The sequence below is a fragment of the Lepisosteus oculatus genome, chromosome 13 (assembly GCF_040954835.1).
Source record: "Lepisosteus oculatus isolate fLepOcu1 chromosome 13, fLepOcu1.hap2, whole genome shotgun sequence".
NCBI lineage: Eukaryota > Metazoa > Chordata > Actinopteri > Semionotiformes > Lepisosteidae > Lepisosteus > Lepisosteus oculatus.
The window spans coordinates 21,668,665-21,691,734 of NC_090708.1; the positions used below are offsets into that span (position 1 = coordinate 21,668,665).

Genomic DNA, 23,070 nt, shown 5'->3' on the forward strand with positions numbered 1-23,070 from the left:
ACAGTGCTTTGTCTGTTGGACATTTTCCTGTCTTACCTGCTCATTAAGCAATAACGGAGATCTAACAGTGATCTTTTCCCCTTGACCTGAAATATTGCTGAAATTTTGTTTTTGAATATCATACAGCTTTGAAATGAGAGTGGGTAGGCATCCCAAATGCTCCTCTGGTCTAAATGTGGGTAGACTAGAATGTTCAGGTACTGTTTTATTACTGATCAAGAAACTGCATTACTGGAGGGATGCCCAGAAACTACTTCCATAACAGAGTGAGAGCACTTTCTGTATTGTCTTCCCAAGGAAGATATTTCTGCCTATACTGTAAGCTTTTAAGTCCACTTTACCGACTGTAAGGGCCAATTCAGAAGCTCCACTACTCAAACTCTGTACAGAAAATGCATCCCTTGAGGTGGAACAACTTGTCCATTATACTTGATATAATTGTTCCTTACAAGCAAAACAGGGATATTTGCCTGATTTTGTATCAGTCTGTGAAAATCTTGTATTCTCCAAAGCACAGTCAGGAAAACATTTTTTCCCCTCAGCGCTGGCCTTTGCATGTCATAACCCCATTTTTTAGATTTATAGCTGTTAAAATACCAGCTGTGTTGATGTTACTGAGAGGGAGAATACATGGTCGAAAAATGTCCCCATGGGAAATATTCTTCCTAAGTGGCTGTTGCTGCAAATGAGCATTTATTGTATCTATATTTTATGTGGGTTACTGCTGTGGGATGGTTCTTTGAAATAATGGATGTAAAAATATCTAAAGGGGTTATCATCAAATATCACGTGGTACAGATTTTGGACAATCAACTCCTCACACCACACTCCACTGCACTGACTGTTCCTGGATTATTCAATTCATTGATACATGACCAATGACAATAAGTTTATATTTTGATGCTGTATTTAAATAGAAATGACCATTTTCATTGGCACTCAAAAATACAGGAAGTCATCATTTAGAAAACAGCTAGCAACCCTAGAACCTCTTCCATCATTTCTGCTTAGACATTTCTTTCTGCGTTTAATTCTTTGTGCTATCTCAAAGCATATGTTTTGTCATTATTGTATTATAGAAACATTTAAATGAAACAATCTATTGAGCTCATCATATCTATCAGAATTAGATCAGGTACACACAGAAATAAATTAATGTAGGAAGTAAAGTAGATGTAGGATAACCCAAAACAACTGTGTAAGACAAATACTCATCTGAATGATTTAAAATCGTGTAAATAAGTAAAAGTGGCGGGTGTCAAATATGCTAGCATATATGATGTTATGAATGAGACTGGAGCTTGAAAGGGTTAATGTGTCTTTTCTACGTCCCTGTATTTCTATAAAATGATACTTTATCAAGATTTTGTAAAAGCCAGATCTTTATGATAGGCCTACCTCTCATGAGGTGGCTCTCCAGGTCTGAGCACATGGAAAATCACAATAGACCACTAAGATGCCATGCAAGAAGACATAATTTTAAGAAAGCTCTTCCCTACTGTATGTGCACACAAACTACAGTACAAGTCTAAATTAATGTGAAAGTGTGGCTCTCAGGTCTTAACCAATTGATTAATCAATTAATGCACCACATGTGATTCTATACAAACAATATTGGCCTTAAGAACCACTAGTAGCTGGTCATTTGAAACCATTATCCTCACTACTGCTTGCTGCCACAATCTGCTCTTCACAGACTCCGACTGAAATTGTGGATAACAGGCCTTTATCAGAGTTAAACAGGATTCGATTTAAAATAGGGTAAAAACTCTATTAGCAAGATTCAATACATAACTGTGTTAGCAAGAAAAAAATTATTGGAAATAAAAAAAAAAACTCAGGGACTCCAATATGGCCAGCAGCCATATCTCCCTGCAACTCACAACTGGCAACCCACTGAAGCTAAACAGGTGTGAGCCTGGTCAGTACCTGGATGGGAGACCTCCTGGGAAAAACTAAGGTTGCTGCTGAAAGAGGTGTTAGTGAGGACTGCAGGGGGCGCTCACCCTGGGGTTCATGTGTGTCCTAATGCCCCAGTAAAGTGACGGGGACACTATATTGTAAAAATGTGCTGTCCTTCGGATGAGACATAAAACCAAGGTCCTGACTCTCTGTGGTCATTAAAAATCCCTGGGCGTTTCTCGAAAAGAGTAGGGGTGTAACCCTGGCGTCCTGGCCAAAATTCCCATTGGCCCTTACCAATCATGGCCTCCTAATAATCCCCATCTATCAATTAGTTTCATTACTCTGTTCTCCTCCTCCACCACTCAAAAGCTGATTGTGCACTATGGCGCACTATGGCTGCCTTCACATCATCCAGGTGGATGCTGCACATTAGTGGTGGTGGAGGTTTACCTGTAAAGAGCTTTGAGTGGAGTGTCCAGAAAAGTGCTATATACTGTAAGAGTAGGCTATTATTATTATTATTAATATAGGTGCTCACTCAGAGCTCAGGTAAAGCCCTGTGGCCAAACTTTAGTGGGTAGAGTGTAGACAATCATTATCTGACTGTGACCAGACACAGTTACAGTTGGCACTGGAATAAGATGGGCGTTAATTTGACTAGGTCCTGTCAGGCACTGGTGAAACACTCAGCACTGTGACTTTCTGGGTGCCAGTAGTGCACAATAAGAGATGTGCAGCTCTCACAAATCTTGTGAACGTGTAAAGCATTGTGGAGCTTAAGGTGCATCAACAGCACCCAATTCAAGTTCTATGAATTGGCTTCCTTACTCTGCTCTCCTCCCCACTGATAGCTGATGTGTGGTGAGCGTTCTGGCGCACTATGGCTGCTGTCGCATCATCCAGGTGGATGCTGCACATTGGTGGTGGTGGAGGGGAGTCCCCATTACCTGTAAAGCGCTTTGAGTGGAGTGTCCAGAAAAGCGCTATATAAATGTAAGCAATTATTATTAATTATTATAACAGACAGCTATGGCAAGAGGGTGTGTCAGATGAGTAAATCTCTGTGTGGCTTCAGAAGGTAATGCTGAAAACTTAACTGAAAGCTTCCAATTAGGGTAATACAATTAAACTATAAAATGTAAATATCTAATAAAAATGTGAAAGAAAAAAAGATACAGACAGAAAAATAAATGTAATTGTTAGCTATGGTACAGAGGTTGAAATAATAACATGTTGAAATCTATCATGAAGCTTTTTAACAAGATCACAGTTTTCTGCAGTTAAATAAAAAGCTTTATTCCATGGGTTCAAGAACAAAAGATTATGTTTTTTTCCCCTGTACATCAAACAGCAGTCTTATCCACATAATTGATCCAAAACTGGGGATTTTGAGGTTAGGTGCATCATCAGGAGCAGCTGAAGCGTGGGTGTTCTGCAGTCCAGTATTAAACAACAATAAAGGCAGAATGATGAAGCAGTGAAGATGAGTTCTGAGTGCCGTTAAACCCTTTGTATTCAAACAACATCTTTCTTAACCTGGAGTCTAGCTATGCAAATTATTACCTATATGAACATGCTTTACATTTAAAGTATAGTATAATTGGTTATCTATGTTAAGCTTTATAAAGCTATTGATCAAATATAAATCTGAGAATATCCACTGTTAAAGTATGAATAGGAAGAAATTTTAAGTACAATACAATTGGATTTATAAGATAGCATCTTGCATGCTTCTGCAAATGAAATTGATTTCCTTAGGCAATATTAGATATTAGTAGCAAATGTGGTTGAGGATCAGATTTAATATGAAATGATAACTAGAAGGATTAAGATATTTAGTCATGCTATAGAAACACAAATGTCAGTCTACTTCAACAGAGTCAAGTGTGTATTAAAGAGTAAAACAACGACATGTTTGAACCTCTGTGCATAAGGTTTTTATGCACTTTTATGCATGCAACAGGAGACAATTCATATCGTATCAGTTTTGGATTTTGCAGAAGCTCAGTACTACTGCAGCTTGTCCATTTATTTTGAACATTTAAAATGTATAATTCATACTGATGTCTTTTCCAAAGGTGCTCATGAGATATTTTATTGCAATTAGATGTGTGCTTATTTCTCACAAACTAGTCTGACCTTTGTGGGGGGAGATGCAGTTGCCAAACCTTGTTAATGCCTGAAGAAAAATGCCCCGAAAAAGATGTTCTTTCTGACTTTATTGTAAACCATCCATCATGGACTCAGTATCCATTGATTAGAGAAATGTAGCTGGCAGAGGACCAGAGCTACCTGGGTGTTAGTCAGCTTGGTAGAGATGACCGTGGATGAGCAGGCTTCTGTGCAATTGTCTTTATTTAGATGATGCCGTTGCCAGGAAATTATGCTGGGGCTGTACAATGTTATTCATATAAGCTGAATGTTTTGCATTTCATCAATGCAGAAATTTCGACAAGCCACTTTCAAGTCAACAAAAGCTGATTTTGTATGTGCTTTGTTTTCATTACTTGCAGAACATGATGTCTCATATTGTAGGTCTGTGGAATGTTGCTTGATGAGGTCATGGTATTCGACAAATGAAATGAAAAAACAACCTTGTCACTGCAAGACCCTATGGACAGTGATTGGACTCATTACTCATTACTAGATGTAGAGTAGGAGTGAAAAACAGAGCATATGTATAAATATACATATAAATAAAAAGATCTGGAAACAAAAATAAATAAATCAAAAATATATATTTTCTCTAAATTATTTAATAATACATATTTAAAAATATATGACGTGTTTTAATTTATTTCATTTTTTTTATTATTACATAGTTTTTTTTTAAACCACTTTCCATATGCCCCAGTTAACAGAGTTCAGAGATGTAATGATTAAAAAGGCTAGTCTATTGGGTTTCATATGTAAGGTTTAGTGACTATGCATATGTATATTTTATTTAACACTGCTAAATCATTAAACTAAATCCTATAAACTAGTCTGACAAAAATATTAAGGATAAAAACAATGGATAACAAGGATTTGCTCTATATTTTGTTTCCTTAATTGGATTCTAGCATTTCAACCAGAAAACACATACAGTATAGCATGTAGTAGTATTTTAATGCAAGACAAGTGCAAGGGTTTGTATGTACAGTAGGTAGTAAAATATAAACAATAAATACAATATGGGAAACACAGAGGGAGAAATTAAACAGACTTGGGTATTTACTGTATGTTGACATATCCTTTACATTTTCAAGACAATGTGGGGAAGTAATTAAAAAGTAAAAAAAATATATAAGTTTATACAGTTAAAAACATTTAAATCAAGGAATGTTATTTTAAAACTAATGTATTAGTAAGGTCTCATTTAAAATAGAATAATTCACAGTGTTACAGAAGATATTTCTGCTCTCAAAGTTTCAGTCCAGAAAACAAAACCAGACACATTCCTAGCTCATTAATTCCTTTATCACAATCATATGTTTGAAGTATTAAAATTCTTACTTTTTGTTTTGAAAATGTGCACAGATTTTTTAAATTCAGTGAAACATCTTTAATGCACAATATGTGCTTAAAACTAACTATTGCATGAATAGTGTACTGTAGGGAGAGAAATCTGATTTGGCAGAGGCCACCTGGATGAGGCTATCTTAACCCACATGCAATTGGCCTGAATTCAAGCTTCTAGTAAGCGCAATAAGTGGGTAGAGGGAGTGATACTAAACATTAAACCCTGGAAAAGGTGTTTTTTTAATTATACGGAATTATATTCAGTTCGACATTCTAGAGGTTTAGCACTTTAGCCTAGAATGTCATCTACAAACTCTGTATAACTTAAATTCATGATTGTCAATTATGTAGGCTATTGAATATTTAATATTCTGGAAATGTGTTAATGAAAAGTTTATTAGCTTTAGTGGATATCCATGAATAAATAAAATATTAAAGAAAATGTGGATATTTCCTTGTTATGCTCAAGTACCCATGAACTAATTAGTGAGGTTTCCTAAGCGAATTATGTAAATGTCTTACTATTTTGTTTTCCCAGTGGTGAAGAGAGATATGATTTATCCAGCTAAACACATACATCTACATATAAAGAGGGTCATGTGGGGAACTGTCAGTGTCCACTGGTTGCAATGGAACAGGTAAAGGTTAATTCCTCACTGAAACATGGGACAATTTGGTTAGTTAGCCTTCTTCAGGTGTGACACCTGAAGACACCTGAACTACCCCTGTTTGTTCGTTGCATATCAACAGTATCCTTGCAAAGTATTTAATTATACAGTACCATCATTATTGTTAAACATGAAGTTAAAATCAAATTCAAAATCTTTTGTGGTAATTCACAAAATGTACTGTATAGCCATAGTACAGTCAATTAAAACAAAACCATTTAAATGAAAACATGTACTTTTCTGAAACACACATATTTAACCGTTTATTTAAGATGATAATTATTATGACAGGATGAATTGCTTTTTTTATTTTTTACAGGACATTAGTACTGTAAATGGGTTTGTTAATTATGTCTGTCTGGTATGTGCTCTGTAATTAAATGGACCTGCATAATGCTGCTGTCTACTCCTACAATGGACAGAGAAAGTGTACTGAATCAGTCGCCATGTATGTAAAATATATATATGTGGCTTGTAAATAAAATATTAGATTGTTGCTTTTGAGATTTCTTGTGTTCTTCGAGAGATGTCTTATACAAGTAAATTCATCATTAATGTGGAAAAAAATAAAAAGATAAATACAGAATGCAAATGCACTTTTTGCAACACATAAATTGAACATTTCTAATTTAATATTAAGATCATCCGCATGTATACAGTAGTTTCTTACTTTCTAGGTGTATAAAATCTTTGCACATTTCTGACTTTCACGTAATGGACTGCTGTATCTTAAGACTTCTACAAGACCTCTGTTCAAAATGAAAAAATATTTCAGATCAACTGATTATTCAAATCGGGGTTCACACATCAAGCATAAAACCACTTTCAAGAGAATGAGTAAAGATGAATGTGGTGTAATGTGGTATAGTAGCATATTTTATTTGTCTGAAGAATACTTCTGTAAATACTATTTACATCAGAAAACTGATATAAATAAGCTACATTTTCCTGAAGCTATTATTCATAGACTCTAATACTTTGACAATTAAATTAATATTTTTAAGAGAGCCAACAGGATTCCAGATCAATATAATTGATTTAAACTTCACATACTCTACACATACGGTACATGTATAATAATAAAAACATTATTATTAATCAAGTAGAGTAAGTATTTTAAGCACATTATTTACATTACAGAAATACATTTCATGATAACAAAAATATTCTCAAGGTTTGCCTTTACAGTATCTAAACTCAGGAAAGTTATTTGTGGGTGATAGCTTTAATAATGTCTCTTAACTTACAACGAATAGACTATCAGTTATTGTATTTAATATTGGTGACATAGTGTATAACATTCATATTAAAATAAAAACCAAATATGTTTTTGAAAATAAAACAGGCGATTTTGATAGTGAAAGAAAAGAAGTCAAACCGAATATGGCAGAGAAAGGCATGCCAAAATCAACCATCTGGAATATGCTAATGTAAAAAAGATTTAAGGAAAACCTTAAAACAATTGAGAAAGTTTGCAAGTGCAAGTGAATACATCAATTTGTTTCTAGAAGACTTATTTAGCTGAATTACAAAGGTCACCACACCACAAGATTAAAACCTCCCATCAGCCCTGAGAAGGGATTTGCAATCATATACTAACTTCAGGTGGGTAGCTGCGTCAGCATTCATAGGCTGCAAAGGAACAAGTAATAGGTTTATTCCATGCTGAAAAAAAGAAGAAAGAAAACACAACGTTTGGGCCGTGGAGCCTTCTTCAGGTGTGAGAGAGAAAGGGCTGTAGGCAAAGGTAAAGTAGCGCAGAACAAAGGCTGGGAGGGAGGAGGAGTGAGAGGCGGGAGCAGGGGACAGAAAGAGAGGCCAATCAAAAGGTGTGAAGTCAGAATAGGTGTAGAGAGGTGTGAAATGAAACTTCCAATGAATGGAGAAAATTTAAAAGAAGAGTAGTCTGTCGTTAAGAGAAGGGGGAATGTGTGATCCTAGCTGCAGGATAAATTTGGTTTCGGTAGTCTCTCTGATGTATGAGTTCAGAAAACCGTCTTTGAGAACACAGACGGAGAGATTAGAGTGGTCGTGACCGTCAGAGGTGAAATGAAAAACAATGGGCTTGGAGAGATCTTTAATCTTCACAGCCCTGACATGTTCTCTGAAGCGGTCTCCGAGTCCTTCCTGTTTCTCCAATGTAGATGGCTGGGCATTTACTGCAAGAGATTACTGCAAGAGATATACTTACTTCTATACTCTGAAATTCCGCAAACAAAGAAAATATAATAGGACAAAAACAGTGCAAGGTAATTCTTGGAACAGTGCAAAAAATAGTATGGTTAAAAGTAGTATGGTTAATTAATAAATATTAAATATTATTATGCCTGTTACAGTTTTACTGGGCTATCGAGGGGACAGTACAATTTCGGCTTACATGTGTGTGTGGTGGTGTAGGAGTACAGTCGTTTTGGGTACAGGAGGACGTTAGGAGAGATCATAATAAGGTGGAAGAGAGTGGGGGCGTCACCAACTTGACAGCTCTGGGGAAGAACTATTTTGGAGTCTAGTTGTGTGCGACTTGAGTGAACAGAACCTTCTGCCAGATGGTAGGGGAATAAACAAGTTATGACTGGGGTGAGGGGGGTCAGACATAATTTTGGTGGCTTTTTTCAGACTCCTGGTGTTGTATATTTCCTGGATGGATGATAAGGCACTGCCGATGATGTGTTGGGCAGTTTTGACCACCCGTTGTAGTGCCTTACGGTCAGATACAGTGCAGTTGCCATGCCAGACTGTGATGCAGGTGGTCAGTATGCTCTCCACTGTACATCTGTAGAAGTTGGTGAGGATCAGTGGATGTAGGTGTATTTTCTTCAGCCTTCTCAGGAAGTACTCTGTCAGGAAGGCCGCTGTTGTGCCTTCTTGATGAGACTGGAGGTGTTCAGTGTCCATGTAAGGTCCTTAGAGATGTGAACGCCTAGGAATTTGAAGTTATTCACCATCTCCACCGCAGACCCATCTATGTAGATGGGGGAGTGAACTTTTCCTTGTCTTCTGAAGTCAACAATCAGCTCTTTGGTTTTGCTGATTTTGAGACATAGGTTGTTGGTTCGGCACCAGTCTGCGAGTTGTTTTATCTCCTCCCTGTAGGCAGTCTCATCATTGTCAGTGATCAGGCCCACGACTGTGGTATCGTCAGCATACTTGATGATGGTGTTTGTGCTGAACTTGTCAGTACAGTTGTGGGTGAACATGGAGTAAAGCAGTGGGCTGAGCACACAGCCTTGAGGGGGACCGGTGTTTAGGGTGAGTGTGTTGGAGGTGAGGTTGCCAATCCTGACAGTCTGGGGTCTGCTGGTGAGGAAGTCTAGGATCCAGCTGCAGAGGGTTGTATATAAACCAAGAGCCCTGAGTTTGGTAGAAAGTTTTATGGGTCCGATGGTGTTAAATGCTGAGCTAAAGTCAATGAACAGCATTCTTGTATAGGTGTTCCTTTTATCCAGGTGGGTTAGTGTGGTGTGTAAAGCTATAGAGATTGCATCCTCTGTGGAGCGGTTTGTGCGATAGGCAAACTGGAGAGGATCCAGTGTTTTTGGAATGCTGGCTTTAATGTGCGGAATAAGTAGTTTTCAAAGCACTTCATTATGATGGGGGTGAGTGCAATAGGGCGGTAATCGTTTAGGCATGTGGGGGATGATGATAAATGTATATTATATTGTGCTTATAATGCCATTCATATTAGTCTCATGATTATAATTGCAAATTGCTTGACTATAAAACAAAAATAGGTTTACTGTATCAACACTTTTTGAGGGCACTGTAGCTACAGCTAGGATGCTGTATATCCTCCTCATTTCTACTTCTGACTGGTTCTGACTTTGTTTGCTTTGTCTGAGATTTTCAGGAGCTTAAATACTTGCTTCAATTAAAAACAATCTTCTGTGCAAACTTAATGAAAACTGAAGAGATTCGGCTCCATTCTTCCAGGTTCAGGCATTGCTTTACCTTCAAGAATTCACTTTGATGCTTTTCTTTGAACTGACTCCAGAGCAGCAACATCAAAGCAAATTGTGCAGGATGCTCTGTAATTGTTTGTCCACATTCTGTAGCCACATGTATGTTATGAGCTACACTGGGTAAGATGTGCAAGGCAGCAGCTTTCTAGTTAACAATTTAATTAATCTACTGTATACACTGTAGCTGAAATGATTTAAAAATGCAAAGTAAAGACAAATGTACTGTAAGTGAGAAGAAAGGCTTAATGTTAGAGATTAGGTTTTGAACTCAAAGACTGCTCAGCAGTTATCTTTTTTTCTTCAATAGTTTTCCTTCCTGGAAGCGGTGTTGCTAGGGTGCTGGTTTTGAAAAGAATAAATAAAAAAACAGTGGTATTATTTATGTGCTGTCAAGGCAAAGTTTTCAACCCAGAATTCATTCCTCAGCTAGGCAGAGGTTGGCTAAAGTAAAGCTTGTGCTGTTTCCAGTCAGTGATAGCTGCTGAATATGTTTCTCTGGTGGAAAGGGGAATACCTGTTCCTGTTAAGGGAATTTCACAGGAGACCAGTAAGTGGAGCATTACATTGGTAGGGACAGGAAGTGATCAAGGTTTAAAGCAGAATTTTGTCATCTGACAATGTGTTGACCGATATGTTTCATACATGGTGAGAGAAGTGCTTTTTTCATGCCTCGAATTTTAAACAAGGCCACATGAAAGCACACTATATCTTTTCATTTTCTGATAAATGTGCTAAATGTTTAGTTACAGTATTTACAATTCAAGTTCAAGATTATATACCATCTCTTTTTTATGTTTTAATGAGAGTAATACATTTTTGTTTATTGCTTGCTAATTAATGCTTATTAATATCCATTCCTTCCTGATTTTAGTATTTTTTATTACGTAGGTGCTTCAAATTAGCACAGCCTTGTTGGTTAGAATTTCAGAAAAAAAAAATATTCGGAAACGTTTTTAACACCTGAACTGTTTACAGTTTCCAAGAAACCCCAACTGGCACTTTTTAATTAGAAGGAAAAGCATACCAAAAACTAATGTTCTATATATATTTCAGTGATATAGCACGTATGCATTTTCTGATAAATTATGAGTGTATTTAATAGATTAAACTCATTACCAGTTTGTATAAAATTAAACTCAGCACACGCTTCATGTGCTTAATAATACATGCTGCATTAAGCATATTTACAAATTCTTGGTTACTAATGTTCTGCATGGTGCAATTTTCATCATTTTATTCAAATTTCCACAGCAGCTCTGTCTTGCATCATAAACTCTGACATTCTCTAACTGCAAAAACTCCATGAACAGCAACATAAAATAATTTACATATAGAAATTATTACAAGACAATTTTTATGATAAGAAATTACACATCTTATTGAAGAGACATTAAGTTAAGTTACATATTTACCTATTTGTTCCTAACACTCACATTTAAGAAATTGGTTGGATTTCTTTCTCAAAAAAGTAATATATTATAGCAGTTAATACAGTATGTATTATGCAGTTTTGTAGAAGACAAGTAAATATTTTTAATTCCTGTTTTTTCAGTGATTCACTTCAAAGTAGAATGTGGAAAAAAATATTTAAATTCTATTTTCAGACTTCATATTGCCTCTTTGAAACTTTTCTGTGGTGTGCACAGTCTAAATTGCACTTCATATTTCTGTATTGCTGTTTAAATTTTTGCCTTGTGCTAAGTGGATATTCTCACAAACTAACCATTGAAATATTAATTTTATGGGAAACAATGTAAATTCTTTCGTGAATCCTTATTACATTCTCAGTTTATTAATTAGTTAATTTCTTGGTCTTTGACACAATTTATTAATTGAGAAGAAGCTTACTTTTTTTTCTGAAAGATGAGGGTGTTACGATTCTTGTGTAAGTTTGTGGTTAATTTATACATTTTCTTACATATACAAATGTCACTACTTTTTTTCTTATTTTCTGTTTGCACCATGTAGCATTTTTGTGTATGAACAGAACACTATGTTAAAGGATGTTTAACAATGTGATTTAAAGGCATTCATGAAAAGTACTGTATCTGAAAAACTAAAAAATACAGTAACTAAAAAAATTACTAATTAGGAGCACTGTATCAACAATTTAATAATAATAATTCCTTACACTTACAGTATAGCGCTTTTCTGGACACTCTACTCAAAGCACTTTACAGGTAATGGGGACTCCCCTCCACCACCACCAATGTGCAGCCCCACCTGGATGATGTGACAGCAGCCATAGTGTGCCAGTGCTCTCACTACACATCACCTTTCAGTGGGGAGGAGAACACAGGGATGAAGGTAGTTCATAGATGAGGATTATTAGGAGGCCATGATTGATAAAGACCAATGGGAAATTTGTCCAGGATGCCAGGGTAACACCCCTACTCTTTTTGAGAAACACCCTGGGATTTTTTATGAATCAGAGTCAGGACTCCGGTTTTACGTCTCACCCGAAGGATGGCGTCTTTTTACAGTATAGTGTCCCCGTCACTATACTGGGACATTAGGACACAAACAGACCACAGAGTGAGCGCCCCCTACTGGCCCCACTAATACCACTTCCAGCTGCAGCCTTAGTTTTTCCCAGAAGGTCTCCCATCCAGGTACTGACTAGGCTCACATCTTAGCTTCAGTGGATTGCCAGTTGTGAGCACAGGGTGATATGGCTTTTTATACTTCAAACACTTTTTACTCAAACAGAGAATTATTTGTGGAATGGATTATACTGGGACATATTGTGGATGCAAATAATCTGGTAACATTCAGAACATGGTTGAACTTTGTAATGTACTTGCTAGTTCTGATGTACAGGAAAATGGAAAACTAATTGACTCTGTTCTGTATAGCAACATTTCCACATACAATATTTTCCTCATTTCTAAGTGTGTGTCTTTTCACATATTATACAGTATAATGACTTTGATCAGCAATCTCTATGATAAAAAAATACCCCAGAATTAAAACGGAATACCTCAAAATCATGAGTGGATATCACGAGTGAAAATATATTTCAGTCAGAACATAATATTTAAAAATTTGATTGAGAAAGCACTGTGTTCCACATAATTGGGCTTGTTTTCTGTCATCCAAGAATTTATTATCTTTCCAAGCCAAAAAGGGAGGAAAGAAGCTTAAAATACAAAATTGTGTTTCATTAGAGACTCCAGAAACTGCAACATCGTAATTACATAACCAAAGCCTGCATAGTCTATTTTAATTATATAGTAAATAATTTTTCATTACATCAAGTGCTGTTAAGAAGATTTAAAATACTTGTAATGGGTATTATCTTGGGGAAGGCCAATTCCTTATACATTGCACTTATACATTTCGTTTTCATAGTGTTTAACAAATTGCTGGAAAAAGAATAATCTTTAAATTAAAGTAAATGCCTGATTATTTATGTCATGTAATATAAATTTGCATCATGCTAAAATTTCCATATAAATTATCAGTTATTTCCTGACAAAAATAATAACTGAATTCTCAGATAGATTAGAAATATGCATTGTTTAAATGGATGTAAGACAAAATGCTATACCAGAGTCCCTAATGCATATTCCATCTTTCTGTAAACATTTCTTTTAATGGAAACAAATTTCATTAAAAATTAATTCAAGTGGATACTGCAGTGCAGTAGGTGGTAATGATGTATGTCATTTAAACACATCAAGGTGTAAGGATCAGGACTGAGTATAAATCTCATTATACCACATGGAACTATTGTCCTTGGTTTGAAACAGGTAGACTGGAGTCTTTAACATTCAGAAGGCTATGTTAGTGCAGCAGAGATAACTGCAAGTTCTCCCTTGTATGACATTTAAATTGTTTGCACAAAGCAGCATTTTTATCTTACATGATAGGACTTCATACCTCCTCAAACTTCTGTCTGAAGAATTAACTTCAACAAACAGATGTTCTTGAAGATTGTGGTAGTTTAAAAGATCCTGCAAATGTTCTATGAATTGTAGGTAACACACATTGTTCATTTGTTTTGCAGATTTTGATGAATAACTTCATGACTGTTGGCATGCTGAGTCACATGCTTAGACATTTACATAATACAGTATATGTGAGTTTCTTTAAGCATCACACATGTATGTACAGTATGTATTCCAGTAACAAAAAAACAGTTGAGACCATAGTCTTACTTATTAGGTTGAGCTAGCCTGTAGGGGAACTGGATTCCTGTCCTAAATTTAACATCTAGAAGAAATTGAAGTTAAAGTTGAAGTATTTTAATTATTTTTAATGTTTTCAGTTACTTTAACTTGAAAAATCAAAATATGAAAAGTTTACCCATCAGTGAAACACACAGGTTCTGAATACAATACAATGAAAAGAAATGAAAGTTAAGCACAAAATCCTGCATGAACCACATACAAAAATATCATAGTGTTCGTTGTGGTGCTTCTACGGTGCAAACTTGTTCTTTGGGAATATTCTCATCTCACAATGTTGTGAAAATGCACAAACCATCTGTGTGACCTCCAAGGCTAAATGGATGATACAAAGTGGATGTTCTTCATTCAGCCTTTCAGAGATAGAACCTCTGTTGTATACAGTGCATAGCCAAAGGATACCTAATATTGCAGTACTGTGGTTATACTGTAGCTATAACTATCTAGTAGCAACTTGAATCTATTAATTAAATATGTTAGCTGTGTTTATATTTTTTCACACAATTTGTATTCCTATGAAATACATTTAGAAACCCTTTTCTAAATGTGATTGTCACTCCTTTTCCTTGTGGTGCACCTCGCAAGGACTGGACACAAATGCTTGTGTGCTCTGTCTAGTGCTGTGAGTGGAGGTCACATCCTTGGAAATATGTCTGTTTCCCCAGAATTTACCCTAAGCCCACCTGCTTCCACCACAGACGCATATCCCAAAATGAAGATGCACCTTCCCCAGAATCCAAAATGATGTGTTTTTTATTTGATGGGTACATTTTTGTTATTGTAGGTGTGAGAGTTAAAAAATATTAAATTTATATATACAGTATATAGTCTATGAGCCTACATTATCTACATAGAGGCATTCAGACTCTCACTGCCTGGCAGTCTTCTAATGAGCCCACACTTGGACATTGCTAAATGCAGATGTAATCACTTAATGGGTGCTGTGCTAATGACTTTGGTTACTTGTTTAAGCCGTGATGAACATACGCAAATAATATTGGTCCTGTCAGCAAAATCTGCTTTCACTTTGACTGAGCTCCTGTCTGTGGATATCCAAATATCTCAGGAGTAAAATAGTGTACCCATTTAGATGTTCATTCTCCAAAGCTGTTTTTCATATTATATGATATGATCAAAAATAAATCACAAACCCAAATATGTCATGTTCTACAATGTAGACTGCACTATTTTAAAAGCTGTTTTGTTGTTGAAATTATTCTAGACTTATATATTGCTGTGGTATTTCTTGCCACTGAATACATTTATAAACTGTAAGCTCAAAAGTTTTGATAAAATAAAAGATTAATATTTTAACTTTGGTATCCATTATATAAGTACATTATAAAACCAAAACCCTTCCCATGTAGAATTTTTCATAGTGTCAAGCCCTCAGAAAAAATTATTCTTTCCCTCTGTTGTTTTGACTAGTGGAAGAACAGTCCAGCAGATCAGTGCACTGCTTCCCAGCAGTTTCCCAGCAAATTTGTTTCATACTTTGCTGCTGTATTAGTCTCTTTGAAAAATTCATGATATACAGAGAGAGTAACAAACATCACTATGTATTGACCTGTCTTGCTGTTGGTTGCAAAACTACAGTATTTGAAGTATTTTGCACCTCAAGAAGAAAGAAAAGAGATTTAAATTATTCACTGTATTACATAGTTCATATTTAAGTCATGATAAATTGTTAATGTTTTTGTACCATACTCAGTATGCCATCATATACAGAAAGTTGTAGGTTATTCAACAAGGCCAATAACACATTTTGTTCTTTGTAAAAAGTGCTGTAGGAGTTTCTTGTACAAAGTTCATTTTCATTCTCAAAATGTTAATGTATGCAAGTATCTTTACAATTATTTTGATTGCATCTTATTAAAAAAATTATGCAAAGCAGACAGATGTGTTCATATTAGGACTTCATGTGGTGGAGTCCTTCAAGTTCTTGGACATTATGATCTCTAAGACTCTTAAATGAGAAATGAATATCACATACTGTACATCACAAAGTAAAGCACAGCAGAGAATGTAACTTTTGCTCCTGGAAAATGTTGGTGTCTCTCAACCAATTCTGATACAGTTTTACAGCCATTATTGAGAGCTTTCTGACTGCTTCTACAACTCTTTTGTTCAGCAACACATCTGCACACTCCAAATACAAACTATACTGCGTTGTTCTATCTGCAGAGAGGGTCATTGGCTGTCATCTAATCTTGACGATTTGTACAATTGCAGAACAAAGAAGCAGGCAAGAAAGATTGCTGATTACCCCTCCCAACTATTTCAAAAACGTCCCTCACAAAGACACTACTGGTCTATAAAACCAGAACCACCTGGTATCTAGACAGCTTCTTTGCTAGGGCTGTCTTTTTACTTTAACAGTATACCTACTTATATGTGTACTGTCTTAATGATGTACTGTATATTGAATTCAATTAACCTTTATTGTCTGAAAAGTTAATAGGACAACAGTACTATACCATAACACAAACCAACATTCAGCAACATCTCTCAATCAGAATTTGTCTTGTTTGTGTTCGATATATGTAGAATGTTTTTTTCCACCATCAGGTATACCAGAATTAAATGTCTTATACATGAAATAAAAGTGATTCTGATTAAATATGTACCTCTGCTGCTTAGTTTGTTTTAAACTGTACAACCATACATATGTACTGTACAGTATATAATTTATTTTTTCCAGTTGTTTCAACAACATGTCCAGACAATAGCAAACAGAATAAAGATTCACAAGTCTGATTTAAGTCATTATGGTTAACAAAGGTTACAAAATATGAATAATTCTGCTAAATCATGAACTAGTGAAAATGCAATGACTGAAAATTAAAAGATTTTAAAGGAAAGTACTCTAAAATTAGCATCAGCAACATACAACATTATAAATAATATTATAAAATTTAGGATTTAGGATACGTTTGGCCCACTTGGAGCAGATATAAATCAGATCTGGCTGCCATTGCAAACGAGTTTGACACTATTGGTCTAGACCCCTTCACTTTTGAAGAATTAAATATCACAGCATGAGAAATTCTTCCTTTTTGAATGGATTAGGCTATTCTAGTTTTTCCACAGTCTCTCAGAATCTGTTACAGTTTCTCCGAGGTATTTGTTGAAATTAACATCTCTCAAATAAAAGAGTAGGAACAGAGCATGGATGGAATTCCAATTGCGATTTATTAAAAGTTTATCTAGTCAGCAACTATTTCAACATCTTTGTTTATCTGAGATGTATATTAAAGATGCTGATGTTAATGCAAATGGTGCTTTAAATTAGTCCTCTGTGACTACGGTTTCGAAACTGTTGACAATATTAGTTATACATCTAAACAATTCAGTAAAATAACTTAAGAGGAATATACCATGGGAGTGCAATGGTAAAATTAGCTAGGACTTAATAAAGATTTCTTGAATAAAAATAGCTCTATATGTATACCTCACTCTTGGGTTACAACCAAAATGCCTAATTGCCCAATGTAGGTTACAGGTTAAGATTTGGGATTCATGACTAAAGGTTTCAAAAACGCCCTGATGTTTGGGCTATAATTGTGCAAAACAAGAAGTGCAAAACATCCTGTTGTAACTCAATTGACAGGTGGGCTTTCCTTTGCTGCTTCAGTTTCTGATAAATATAACTCTGCCCTTAAGCAACCCTGGCAACTCCCAGTAGATGTGCAATGCAACCAATAAAAGGCAACAGTTATTAAACAGTTGAAATTTAATGAGGAAATTCAAGGCAGAATTCAGCATTTTATGCCCATTAATTTTGGTTAGAATACAAGAGCAGGTTATTATATTATATTTATAATATATATTATATTTAGCAAGTTTTTCTTGTAGACCATTTTATCTAGCCATAAATTCTAATGACATCTTCAAGTATATAACACTGGAGGAGCTGAAGACAAGACAAAAGTGTTGAGAGGGCACTTATTTCCACACTATGACACCTTTAGTTCTTGTAGGTCCCTTGTTGGCCACAGACATCCTTAATGGACAAGGTCACCCCTTTAATTTCATCAGCACAGTCCCACTGACACTCATTCCCAGCTCAACATGACTTAACATTATAATGGATGAATGACACAGCCTTTGTTTAGACTTGGATTGTTCAAAAAATAAGGCTTGGTGCTCTCTGTTTACTCCAGCTGTGTTTTTTAATTAATAAACCGCTGAGGCTCTATTTTTTTTTTCAGCACAGCTTAAGGCAAACTAGACATCTGACCACAACAATTGATTCCTGAATGTGTGGCATATGACTGGTTACATAAATCATTTGTTTCTAATAATGGACCAATTCCCTATGTTCTTTCCTGCTTTTCCTGAAGTTCCAGTCTGGTGGAACTGATGTACCTCCCAGCCAGCTTCTTAGTGCTAAGATACAATACTTATACAGCACTAATATGTCAATCCACCCCCTGAAAGTTTTCCGTGGTACTTTCTATGGGTGTAAATGGGTGGAGTTTTCTAGTGAAGGTTTTAAGACTGGATCTAGAACTTGCTGCAATCAAGATTCAAGCCAGACAGTCCTGTGCTGCACGATTGACTTAGTAGAACTTACTGAATATTTTAACTAGTTGAAATTCCATTTCAGATGATTTTACACTACTTTGAGAAATAAAATGCAATTTTGCTCCTTTTAAATTCCATCTTTCTCTGAGAGGTTAAAAACCTGAATCCCTTTAGTCTTGAACAGAGAAGACTACAAGGGGACTATCTTCAAAGACTCTTATAGTATAAGGTTTACCCTGTGGACTGCTTCAAAATCAACAGTGAAACACAAATCAGAAGAAGCAAATGGAAACTAAGGGGAAGTGTTTTTTAACGCTGATAACAGGAGGCACTGGGTGGTGGGACTATGGAGCAAGGTACCCAGCCATGTTGTCAAAGCCAATGTGATTGCTTCTTTTAAGAAACAGCTGTATAAAATCCTTGAATAATTGAAATATTAACAACAGATTAATTTAGATGTCTGAATGGCTACAGTACATCCCATTTGCAGGTAGCCAAAATAACTTTCCTTACAGATAATGTAGATGAGTTCACATGCTTAATCTTATTATAACAGGTACTTTAGTTAAATTTGTGTTGAATTTCTGTGATAGCTTAGCCAAGGACATTGTAGCTAACCAGAGAGGTTGACTTTGAGGTGTCTGTGAATAAACCTATTATTTGAAGGTGGTTTCTTTGTCTTGCACAAATATGCACCTATGTGCTGCCTACATCTTCTCAAACTCTTGTCATTCTAGATTCTAGTAGATTTCATTCCTACTATCTCCCTACTGGCAACTATCAGTCTCTGCCTCTCTCTTCTCTCTTTCACTTATCTCATTAAAGTAACCCTGAGCTTTTCCATCCTCATCCTTTACACAATGTCTGTTTCTCCACTGTGTTCCCCCACCTGACTCTGCAGGGTTGGAAAGAATTATCAATTATTATTGATGAGCATTTTCAACCTGCTGTGTAATGCTCTCCTAACCCTAACTCTAAGACCACCCAGTCTTGAGGGTCACACCTGAAGACGGATCAACAGACAAAACATTGTGTTTCTTATTTATGTTTTTCATATCTCACATCTCTGAATGTGAGATTGTGTGCTATAAATAGTGTAGTAACAAACAAATAAGTTCTGGAACCCAAGATGACATTTACATAACTGAGTTTATTGTATGCAAGGAAAAATAAGACCAAAGTATTGTTCAAAATATAGGTACAAAACTTCCAGTTTATATAGCAAATTTCAGTCGCTTCTGATGCTATGTTTGGACATTCCCAAGACCCTGAACACTTTTGATGGTCGGTTTTATCTTTCCTTAGTTAGGGGGTCTTTATCTTGCACTTGGAATTTCATATCAATTAACTCCCATTCCTGCCATAACTCAAAGGTTCCTAAGTATTGAATGTCTGGTGTTACAAGAAGTCTTTGTGCAGAAAGAAATCAGTTAACCCCTTTTTCACATCTTATATCTTTCTTCATTAGTCATAGTCATATTTTGTTTTACCAAAGGTCTTATCGCACTCTGTTTAAGAGGATATACTTTTTTTAATATAAGCTTTAAAATATACATGTTACTGTACATTTAGTTAGTGCAGCAGGTCAATTGTGCTTCATGTGAGTACAGTTTCTATACAGATTGATAACCTAATACAAGCCCAGAACATTATTTTACCTGGTATGCTTTCACATAGAAAACTAATTCAATATAATTGATAAAGCCACAATAACCATTCTGGCCTTATGCTTTAAGCCAGGCTACATCTAAATGTAACTCCTGAAACTCAGAAATACGAAAGACAGATGTATGCACTAAAGAGCTGGTGTTGTCAGGCTCCAGTGTCGATCTGAGATGCCTAATCTTGGGCATCACCCAGACAAAAAGTAAACCCCTGGCAAACAGGCAAATCTGCAGAACAAACAGACTGATCAGTCCAGGGAAACTCCAAAGCGTCATCACTTAATGTATTAATTTATAGATTGAACCTTATAACTCTGGAATTATTATTACTCTAAAGTAAACTTATTACTCTAAAACTCACAGAAATGTTGCAGAGTGAGCTTGATAGAAGAGAGAAAACAATCCTGCAGCTAGCATAAGTTCACTACGGGGTATGACCAAAAAGACAGAAACAGACAAACATTCTTAACTGTGTGATAACCTGCTGATCGGCACATGTTAAAACTAACAAGATACAGTAGGACTGATTCCTGCACAATTTCATCTCATCCAGTGGTTTATAGTCATACAACTGTACAGTTGGCAGAAGTTATTTAATCTACTTATTGCACTGATAAACTGAACCAAACAATGTATTTGCAATTTGAACCTTCCTGGAGTCACAAAACGATTTCACTCAAGATACTGCAGTTTGATTGCCCCTCAGGATACTTGATAAAGAAAAAAAAATTGAAGGAAAATGGTAGCGGACCAGGTATTCAATTGCTTTTTCAGTTTTGAAGGTTAACTGTAAAATGATCACCTTTGATAGATTAAGCACTGTAGTTCAAATTGTATATTGTTTATCCTAATCTTAGCCACAAAACCTTAATTAAAAACCCAAACAAACAAGTAATTATATTTTATTATCAGATGGTTTTAAATTTGTTATATGAAAATCCAGTCCATCTGAAGAAACCTTCTGGGTTGCATTTTTCATAAAATACAATTAAGTGTGCAATTTTCAATGACTGCTCCCTTTGCTGTTTAGCTGTGAACATTATATTATAATGATAACAGGAACACGTAATGAAACTCATGATAAAAATACGGGACCTTTTATATTTTAATTAAACCCCTAGTGCCCTAGGCAATCCACTCCATGGAGCTGTGTCAGCTGGAAATCCAGTCAATTTAACTTCAGTTATGTAATCTGTGTTCATTACACAAAGAAAACCTGCCCTACCTTCTCTGTAAAAGGGCAGTCAAATTCATTGTAGTTGTGGGAGTCGTGGAAATCTGTAAAAACTGCTCATGCAGTTTGCTGAATAAACACAGAGTGTCTCGGCTTCATCTCTGTACAGTAACATGGGGTGTAGTCCACTGTTGGCGTTCCTGCCATGATGATGTAATTCTATTTTAAGGATTATTAACCTAACAAACATGAAACCTAAACATGTTATGATGTTGGCTGTGTAGTTTGTATGCTTATACATACAGTACATTTATTATTTTCAAAGTAAATGTTCTTATTAGAGAGAGTCAGTAGAAGTATGAGTTATCCTTACAATTATATTTTCAGTGTTGTTAGTCTTCAACAACCAAAAGACTAATTTAGAAAGACTCAGTGCTTGTTAAACTGTAATGGTTTTCATGCAGGACTCATCTCCTCTAATAAGGAATATACCCTGTAAACTCAAAGTAACTTTTTGCACATTAGAAACACATCCTATAATCATAAAAGTGTTTATGAGCAATTTACTTATTATACTCAATTGAATAGGGGTGAGATGGGGTGCAGGCAACTGGAGTAAATGCAGTTTTGCCATTTTCATTTTGTTCCATGTCGTAAGCTTTTAGTGCACTGGCTGTACCAGGCACTAGAGGACAGCTGTTCGTACATTGATCCCTCTCTTGCCTGATGATGCAGTGGCCTGGAATTTTATCTTGTTTCATTACTGAAGCAGAAGAAACTCGTTTGCTCCCCCCCCCAGGGCAACAGCCACTGACTCTTCCCGGCAGCAGCCCTATGTGTTAATGCTCTTCCAGAGTTTATCCAGAGAAACGCAGATGCACTGGCTAAATCCAGAGCAAGAGCTGCACAGAGAATTCTAAGCCAAAGCCAGAGGAAGAAGTGGCAAAAAAAAAAAAACATTTCCTTCCAGGGAACCGAGGAGTGACAGTCGTAATTAAGTCAAGACTTTGTGAGTGAATCTGTCACGTAATGGAGCTTTGCAGCAATCAACTGGGAGTCTTCACAGTCATTCAGTGAGTACTACATTGCAGTGACACTTTTGGGTCTCGGTTGTAAACAGCTCTTTGATGTAGCTGTTGTCCCTGGAATTCTAATGAAAAACCTATTCCAAAAATGCTAACATTGCCATTGATGCATGGAAATTTAATAAATAGGAATCTATATGTCTTTTGTTCATTTAATTCATTTGTTCCTGAATTGGCAGTAATCTGTAGTGCTGTGACAATACAAAAATAGCAACTCCTTTTAAGTGCTTTCCACAGGTTCTTAAAAATAAAAACTGAATTAAATGTCCCTGGAATCTTCAAAATGTTGAAAGCTACCTGTGATGCTAAATTAGTTAAAGTTTTAAAGGAAGTGTATGTTTTTAATGTGTTGTATGCATGTTGTCTATTTTGTATGACAGTTTTCTTCAACACATAC

General features: G+C 35.8%; 1 protein-coding gene across 2 annotated transcripts in view; it reads left to right on the forward strand.

The window, feature by feature from the left end:
- Positions 1–22,431: 22,431 nt before the first annotated feature.
- Positions 22,432–23,070, forward strand: part of frmpd4 (FERM and PDZ domain containing 4) — a 106,689-nt gene continuing 106,050 nt past the window's right edge. For both annotated transcript variants that reach the window (XM_015361446.2, XM_015361453.2), the window contains exon 1: positions 22,432–22,661. In XM_015361446.2, the coding sequence (XP_015216932.2) occupies positions 22,618–22,661 (44 nt within the window). In that variant the 5' untranslated portion in view covers positions 22,432–22,617. The remainder of the gene's footprint in view (positions 22,662–23,070) is intronic.